At 38.7% G+C, this 9,675-nt stretch overlaps 1 protein-coding gene across 3 annotated transcripts in view; it reads right to left on the minus strand.

Moving 5' to 3' along the window:
- The window catches only part of abca2 (ATP-binding cassette, sub-family A (ABC1), member 2), a 532,256-nt gene that overhangs the window by 173,600 nt on the left and 348,981 nt on the right, over positions 1 to 9,675 (minus strand). For all 3 annotated transcript variants that reach the window (XM_059994306.1, XM_059994305.1, XM_059994307.1), the window contains 2 exons: positions 6,533 to 6,700; positions 4,709 to 4,805 (listed from right to left, as the gene is read on the minus strand). In XM_059994306.1, coding sequence (XP_059850289.1) covers positions 4,709 to 4,805; positions 6,533 to 6,700 — 265 coding nt within the window. The remainder of the gene's footprint in view (positions 1 to 4,708; positions 4,806 to 6,532; positions 6,701 to 9,675) is intronic.

Raw genomic sequence — 9,675 nt, forward strand, 5'->3', positions numbered from 1 at the left:
TGATAAAATTATTCTTGTTGACGGATATTAGGTGGCGTACTATAATCAGGAGCACAAAACTCATCGATAATACAAAAGAACATTATTCAGGAGGCTTTTTGTTCCAAGTCATTTGGTAATTCTTTTACACATACTCCCCTGGACAGTGGTTATCTTGTTATATGCTACACAATGTTCACTCAGAGGAGCTGATCTAAGTGAATTGCAGAACCCCTTTTTAATGACTAAATTATATACTGGGTGCATGGAATTTGTGTCCCTTTCCTTCAACATCTCTATATACCCGGCTAAACCATGTCAACCCACATTATATGTATTGATTAACAGCAAGAGAGGATACTCGGCCACTTAAGCCGGGTCTGCTATTTAATGAGATCAGAGTGATATGATTATATCCTCAACTTTACATCCTGATTTTCAACCAATAATTTTACTCCCTTGTTTATTAAGTATCTCTTCACTTCTGCTTTGAAAGTATTCCAAGTCTCTGCTTCCACTATCCTTCGAGGAAAAGTTTCAAAGACTGCCACTCTCAGAGAGAAAAAAATAATCTTATCACCATCTTAAGTGGAGGATGCCTCACTTTATGCTTCTCTTCTTAATTCTCCCTCGAAAGGAAACTTCCTTTGCACAACCACCTTGCAAAGACATGTTCAAATCTCTTCTAAACACAAGAGAAGATGAGCCTAGTCCATCCAGCCTTTCCTCATAAGATAACCATCCATTCCAAGTGTTAGTAAATTAAATCTTCTCTAAACCTGTAAACTGATGCAAAGCATTAACATCCTTTCTTACATAATAAGACGATCGCTGCATAAAGTACTCCAGTCTCACCAATGCTCAGTGCAACTGAAGCATAACCTCCTTGCTTTTGTATTCAGTCTTCCAAGCAATAAATTATACCATTCTGCCTGTAGATTTTGTTGGTCATGTATTTGAACACCCAGATCACTGTGTTTATACTCCCATGAACACAGGTTCTTCAACCCAGCTGGTTATTACTTAAGGTCAAGTTAAGTTGACTAAAAACATCATACAACAACAAACCATCAAACCAAGTGACTCCAAACGACCCATATTGAATAAAAACCTTGTGAATCATAAGCTACAACCCAAGCTTAGATCATCCTCTCACCAAACACCTACACAATAAATTATTGGACAGATCCCAAGAACATGTTTCAAGTTGATTTCAACCCCCTCCCGAGAGCTACGTGATCACTATATTGTCCGTGTGAAAGCAGGATGATGAAGAAAGCATGTGGTACGTGTAGGAGCCATACATCTGTACTCTATCTGCATCGTATTCTGTGATGCGTATTTTATTATGGTAACTAGTCATGTGGGCGGGGGCATGGCAAAAAACGAAGGAAATAAGTATTCGTGCTTTGTTCTGGCCAGTTTGGTTCTGAGGAACACCAGGTGTCATATCTTTTGTTGATCGCTTCGTTCCGCTAACTGCTTCAAGATTGTATAATTTGCTAGCTGCTAATAAAGGATTGAGTACACTTCTTCGACTTTCTGGAATATTATTATTGGATTGATTGGAGGGTACGTCATACAACAATAAACAACACGTGCTTGTATGTTTACGTTCATTGGCTGGGGCATAGAATATAAGAGTTCAGACGTTACATTGGAACTTTACAAAACACTGGTTAGACTCCACTTAGACTATTACGTAAAGATTGAGCAATCATTCGTGTTGACTATTATGTTCTCCTAAGGGGTTGTCTATTGGGGGTCCTCAGGTAGCTGTAGAGACTGATCTGAGATTCACATATTTTGGTCCTGTGTGGCAATCGTAAGACATGGGTGTGGTTAGTGCTTGGGTCAGCTGGTTGTTCAGTCTCCCCTTTTGCAGCTGCCACTTGCTCTTTGTGGCACAGGTCAATCTCAAGTTGCGCAGCTCCCTCTTGAACAGATTTCCTCCAGGCGTATCCACCAAGAGGAATGTCCTCTCAGTTTTTAGATGTAATGTTGAATTTCTACAGGTGTCATCTTTGAAGCTTTAAAGACCATCATGTACACCACAAGGAGGAATCAAGATTGCTTATTATTATTTTTTAGTATACGAGTGTAACAGTATATGTCTGTTGTTCTGGATCTGATACATCATAAAGAAAAATCAATATGCAAAAGGGATCAATAAAAACAAATAATAACACTATAAATATAAAAGTGATCCTATAAAAACAACAATGTACAAGTAACCAAGCAACACACGCAAAATGCTGGAGTAACTCCATAGGCCAGGCAGCATCTATGGAAAATAGTACAGTCGATGTTAAGGGCCGAGACCCTTCAGCGGGTACTTTTTTTCCCTAGATACTGCCTGGCCTGCTGAATTCCCCCAGCATTTTGTGTGTGTTGCTCGGATTACCAGTGTCTGCAGATTTTCTCTTGTCTGTGATGTACAAATAACTGGTCGAGTGTGGCTGCATATACTCAGGGTTAGCTTATACACACAGACTGATTGTATGAACAGAAAGTGACACTAGGTGCTGGAGTATTTCTACAGAGGGTTACTGACAGGAAATGATGTAGTGACAAAGTGACTTTTGGCAAGAGAAACTCTTCAGCATAGAGGCCGGGCATGTGAAGACACAGAAGGACCGTGATTGTGTCAGTGTGGGTATGAGGTGTGGAGTGTAAGCGTCAAGTGGCAGTGCACCGGGGGATGAAGTATGCGGAGGAACTGTGAAGAGGAGTAGTTAATGTTTATGTAGTGGTGCGGGGGTGGATTAATAAGTGGCGTAGTTGTTCAGCTGAATGGCATATGATTGCACTGGAGTAATTGCAGAGGAGATTCATCAGGATATTGCCTGGATTGGAGGATTTTAATTAAGGGGAGAGACTGGGGAGACTGAAATTGTTTGCTCTGGACCAAAGGAGGCTGATTGGTGACAAGATAAAAGTGTAAAATGATTACAAGAAGAATAGAGAAGATAGATGGTCAAAATCTTTTTCCCATGGTAGGGGTTATTCATATCAAGAGGGTACTGATAAAGAGAAGAATGAGATTTAAAGGGGATCTGAGGGGTAAGTTTCTTACAGAGAGTGGTCGCAATCTGGAATTTGTCACTGGAAGAGGTGGCAGAAATGAAATACAAGTATAGAGTTTAAGAGGCATTTAGATGGTCACAAGTAGCCAAGGCATAGAAGGATACTGTCCAAATGCAGGGGGAATGGTTAGCATGGAAAAAATGGACTGATGGGCCTGTTTCCATAATTTAGCACTTATGAGTTAGCTAATTCAGCAAAGGGATAGATCCGAGCCCCATTACTCAGTTCAGTTGCACACCAGGCAACTTACTCAATGCAACCACTGGGTCAATGATACTTAATCAGTCAAAACAGTCCTTGCTGAAAGCAATTGAAATCTATTATTGGTACAAAGAAAATCTGTCTTTCTGTGCCTATAATTCCCCAGTGGTCAACATTAGTGGCCGTATCACTTCTGAGAGGTCCCTGTGTGCTGTTCTAGCACTTCTGTTTGTTAGATGTCTTATTTTCAGATCCTTCCAGGGGTCAAGAATGGTGAGGTGTTTTAACACTTGACAATTGAATATCTTAATTTTAAACAAAGATTCAGACATTAGGTAAACTGTGAAGGGCTGAGAAGCACAGCAGAGCTTCAATGAAAAGCAAAAATGGAGAAGGCAAAAATACACAGATGGCACTTCTGAAATATCTATCTCCTTTATGCTCGAGGTAACATGACATTCCTCAAAGAATAAACCAATTAATGGTTGCATAATTACATCACATGGGTAATAAGCTAACACAGCCAATGAAAAATGAGAAAGCTTATAAACTGGTGTGTATCTGCTTTAGCCCTTTCTGCCAGTAAGTGGGGATGAACTATCACATACTGTGACAAAATACATGAGTTTGTTAAAAAAAAGATACAAATTGTGATTAAAGTATTAATTTCTTTAAGTAATTCATCTAACATCCTAGTCAAAAAATTATTAAAGACAGTGGATTCCAACAAGCTTGTACAGTAAGGCAGAAGTCAGAAGCAGCCCCTAAGACCCTACAGCTCCTTGAGACTTCAAATGAATGGCACATTCTAAGCAAACCCGCTACCCAGAAAACACAAAAAGGAGAAGAGAATGTTGTGATAATTCTCTCAAAACTAGACAATGTTTGGTATGAAAATACTTGAAAAATACTCTGGACCAAAGCATACTCAAATAAATATATCCAAATACTGCCATATTTAAAAGGAGTAGTTGGTGGCCAAAAAATGCCTCCACGTTATACAATCTTACAGTGCAGGAGACCATGTGACCCATTAAAAAAAACTACGCCATTACTCATTTAGCTGTTTCTCCTATTTCCCCTTTATTTCCTTTTTGAGAGACTAAACTTCATAACCCAGTGCAAACTTTTTAGAATGTGAGGTCTATATTCCATCCCCACCCCTGCTGAAGGCAATGCAGGACCGAGCATAACAGATTAATCTGCAGATAACTTCATCCTGGCTCACTAGCGCCCTTCTTCCAGTGGTAACAGCTCCCATTAGCTTTTTCACTAACCTCACATTGGAAATTAAACTGGCAAGTGTCTGCTACTCTAACTTTAATACTGATATGAACAACGTTATGGAAGGGAGGTGGGGGGAAAATCTACTGTTTGGTACAATCATGTTTCAACCCATGACATTGTAACATAAGCAAAGCTACATGTATAAAATACTTACTGGCAAATACTGTGACATTTTCTTGATATGCTTGGTTTAAGGTGTAGTTCACTATACTCTCCTCATTGGGGAAGCCCTTAAAAATGTCCACACTCACCTGCAGAAACAGAGAATAAAATTATTAATGTAATGAATAGCAAATGTATCAAAAATACGGTGACCAATTTCTAAAACCTCCTCAGCTTAGAACTTAGTACAGCACCGGAAAAGTCCCTTCAAATGTCTGTGCTCAACATGGTACTAAGTTAAATTAAATCCCTTCTGCAAGCTCATGATCTAAATTTCCCCACTAATGTGTCTATTAACAGCCTCTTAGATGCCAATATCATATCTACTTCCATCAGCACCCATTCTAGGTACTCAGCACTCCCTATATATAAAACTTACTTTATAATATCATGACCCTTTGTATTAGAAATTTCTACCCTCGGGGATAGATTCTGAATGTCAAGATTTGATGCCTTTCAACAGGTTATAAACTTCTATCAGGGCTCCCTTCAGCCTCCAATGCACCCGAGAAAACAAGTTTGTCCAAATTTTCCTTCCTCTAATCCAGGCAGCACCTTGGTAAAACTCTTCAGCACTCCTTCCAAAGTTTCCACATCCCTTCTGCAATGGGATGTCCAGAATTGCAGAGACAGGTACCAAACGTCACATCCTGAGCCCACCCTGAGGAGAAAGTGAAGATCAACTACCTTCTGGAGAATAACAGCTCAGTGGGCAAAGATACTAACTCCAGCACAGGATTAAACAGGAAGAAACACAAGAGTTATCAGTGCTGCCTGGAAGGGATTGCATGCCTGTTATTGAAGCAGGATTCAATTTGTGACCCTGATTTTAAAATCTATCAAAGATGTACAGTACCATGACAATGTCTTAGGCATTGTATATAGTATATAGCTAGAGCGCCCAAGGCACTTGCACAGCATTGTTGTAATTTTATGTCTTGCACTGTACCTCTGTCACACAAAAAAAACAAATTTCATGGTATATGTGAGTGATTCTGATATGGGTCTCTATTGTGGACTGAGAGTGGTAAGGAGGCAAGGGGAGGGGAGGGAGTGGGAAGCACCAGAGAGGCATTCAGTAATGATCTACAAACCAACTGGTTGGATTAAAATCACCTTGCCTGATGTCTCAAGGCTGGGTGAGTCTTCACCTATGCCATTCCCTTACCTCTGGCATTCCTGCTCTGCCACCTGCCCCAGACCACTCCTGTGGTGCTCCACTCTTGCCATTTCCAACACCTTTTGCTCCTGACATAATTTACAGATTTACAGACTTGCACTCTGCTCCATGTTGACAAATACAGTACTAAGTTATGCTCAAAAGTGATCCCCCAGTAAATTAACTTGCCTACCAGGTCCAGACTATATATAGTAAACAATCTGAAATTCATGTGTCATTTGGTGATTTATGATAAACATTAATATTTTCCAAGTACCATTGAATTAACTAACTCATGACTCATTTTCATTTCTACTGTCTGGCTCTACAGTCTTGTTACAATTGCTGCCATAATTGGATTAATCTGTTCTGTTATTAAGCAGGTTTACTGTTTTGCAATAAAAACAGATATTCCTGGAAATTGTTAGCAGATGAGACAGCAACTGTAGAGAAAGAAACACAATTAACGTTTCAGACTGAAGACACAGCAATAGAATTAGACATGTAAATTAATATTAAGTTGCAGAAAAGGTTAGGGAGGAATGGATAGGACAAAGGTAATTGTCCTGTGACAACAGATAAATCTAGCAATCAAATTTTATCAATGATTCTGTGCAGCACGAGCCCAGCAGTTTAACCTGCCGCTTGTCTTCTGACCTTGGACATAAACTGGATCCAGCCGCAGGCTGCGTTATCAATGGTATCCAGCTGCTGGAGCAGCGTGCTGGAATTAGGCATGGAGAAGTTGCTGTTGATGAAATTCCTGATTATGTCACTGTCAGAGGCATTCAACACTTCCGGACGCCTTTTCAAATCAGAAGTAAACTGTAAAACACAAAAGTTAATAGAAGCAAATGCACAGATGTGTGATATACAGATGTCTCACTAAATCTTACATCCTACTTCTATAGTTCTAGAATTAACTTAACACAGAGAATTGTATAAATTTAAAACAGCATAAATAGCAATTGGTGCAAGTCAGTGGTTCAATTTAAAGCTGAAAGTGATACGTTTGTTTTAAATAAAGGTGTAAAAGGATAATGGGTAGAAGGCAGGTGTGTGGAGCTACTGTAGGTCGCAGAGCAACTGTGATCTCGCTGGTTGATGAAAGATCTAACAACTACACAACTTTTGCCTGTTCCTGGGTTCTGAAATGATAACATTAATTTCAAAAAGGCAGAACATAAGCAGAAAATTTGGTTGGTGAATGTTTCAAAATGGAAGGCAACTCAGAAAATGGATCTTTCAAGTGTTATTTTAATTTTGATGATATTCATTAGAACTGGCACAAGCTTAATAAAAAAGAATATGTCCTTAAAATTCATTCATCAGCATTTGCTATATTTTTACAATTCTACTTGATGGTTTAAGTTATACTAAATATTTCAGCCACTGTTAACAGGTATATAGATGGTGTGGGGGCTGACAGCATCTATGAAGATGCAGATGAAGTTCAAGCTTCAGGTTGTTGCTCTTTCAGCAAAGTGCTCAGATGAAGGTTTACTGGCCTGAAACATAAATCCTGCTTCTCTGTCGCAGATATTTCCTGTCTTGCTGGGTGACCTCAGCATTTTCTTGTTTTATCTCATTTATGGTCTGCTGTTGTTTTGGTTCAACATGAATGAAGGATGACAGTAAAGCAGTTCCAAGTACTTATTAATTTATAACAAAATAATTACATTTAAAACTGACATTCCAGACCGTACTCCAAAATAAAGTAGATATTTAAATTGGGCCAATCACTGTCCTGCCCCTTTTTCCAAATCCAATCACTTAATATGCAGGTTATTACCAACTTAAATTTCTTCAATCAAGTTAAAGATTGTCTTGCTGGATAATATTTCTAAAAAATGGCACTTTTAGTAAGTAGAAACTCCTTGCATTTAGCCATCCCAGCAGACTTTAGAAGTTGCAGAATGGAAACTGATTAGATGTTGATTATTGTATTATACATCTTAAATACAATTATGTGGTAACTGATATCATAATTATGCAGCTTATTAACATAAACAGGAAGCAGTTGCTGAGTGAGAAATTTACTGGCACACAGTCAAATCCCAGCAGGCTTCTTGAAGTATAATTATGGTTCCAAATTCCAGTTCTCTACTTTTGATCTTAATGAGGACTATGATTAGTTCTGAGATGAAGTGAAATATCTGACATGTCTACTACATTAACGGATCCATGGATGGCTTGAGAGCATCCTGGATCAACAGAAGGGAGAACAATCTCATTCTGTTATTATTCTTTGATGTAAAAGGCAATGGTTTCCTAAAGGTAGTCTTCAATATGATAATTTGCTTTCCATAATCACATTGGCTGTGCCACTGACAGCAGCCAACAATGCAGAAGAAAGCAACTCCACCACTCCCTGGCAAACAGGACTTGGCATTATTAGTATGTTAAGAGAGTCATAGATGATTGCAGACTCAACTGTCAGTCAGAAGTGCCTGGATTTAGAAGTTATCAGCACATTAAGTATTTATCATCTGAAACTCCCAAACTTCACTGGAGTGGTTGAATAAGAGAAAGATACAATTCTCGAGAGAAGATGTCACTGAATATGTTTATTTATTTATATAAATGCCACACAGAATCGGCCCTTCTGACTCTCTGAGCCGTGCAGTTCAGCAATCCCCAATTTAACTCTAGCCCTATTTATAAGGACCAAGTTGGCCTTCCACTGGTACATCTTTGGACTGTGGGAGGAAACTGGACTACCCGGAGGAAACCCACATGATCATGGAGAGAATGTACAAACTCCTTACAGGCAGCAGCAGGAATTAAACACAGGTTGCTGTGCTAACTACTGCACTACCATGCCACCCAATTTACACCAATGCACAACACTTAAAATGATTTAAATATTGAAATCATAATCTAGCAACTGGATAAACAAACCCCATTTGCAAAAACAAATACATACTTTGAAACGGATCCTGACCCACCAGAGCAAAACAGGGATAAAGAGAAGCAGAACAAACATTAGGAGTCAATGATCTAGTGAGCCAAATCAAGTACACTTAGATCAGAATGACTAGCTGAGAATTATTGTATAGAGCTAGGCTGAGGATCTTTTAGTAAAATGGTTGAAGTGCTGAATAATAGTGAGACCATTACTGGTACTGTAGGAATTATAAATTACAAAATTAAACTTATTTTAGGGACATGCTATAAGTAGTAGAAAGAAATGTTCAAAGTGGAAATACCACTGTCAATGACAAGTTGCTAGCTTTTTTAAACTCAGAGACTGCATTATGATTCACCATTTGAATCTTATTTTACAATATTGAGAAACAGAACCATTTTATGATTAGATTTTCCTTCCTACCTTCACCGGGGATCACAAAGTTTTCCCTTTCTTGGGTAAACCTTATTCAATTATTAAGAAATGCTTCAGACTATGGTTTGGGAAAAACAAAATTCAGCTTATTACATCATTGTATAGGTCACATCATGTTAAAAAACGTGCAGGAAGATCTGGCACAAAAGCACGGATTTCTTCCATTTTCCATTTATGGTTCCATTTTTACGGCGAGCTGGCTTCTATCAAAGCTTTAGTGACATGCTTCAGTTCACTGCTAGAGCCTCCTAAAGGTTGCTGAACTTATGAATCTCAATATCTCTCCCAATTAAGCACGTTGCCCATAGGGAAATATCCAGTAAATACAGTATAAAGCCAATGTATACAATCTGGAACATCTGAATATAGTTACAACAAATTAAATTTCCCTCATTTGGGTCAGGAAACTTGAGTTCTATAGATCTGTTTCAGGATGGATCTTTTTATGCCAGGAATA

The sequence above is a fragment of the Hypanus sabinus genome, chromosome 18 (assembly GCF_030144855.1).
Source record: "Hypanus sabinus isolate sHypSab1 chromosome 18, sHypSab1.hap1, whole genome shotgun sequence".
NCBI lineage: Eukaryota > Metazoa > Chordata > Chondrichthyes > Myliobatiformes > Dasyatidae > Hypanus > Hypanus sabinus.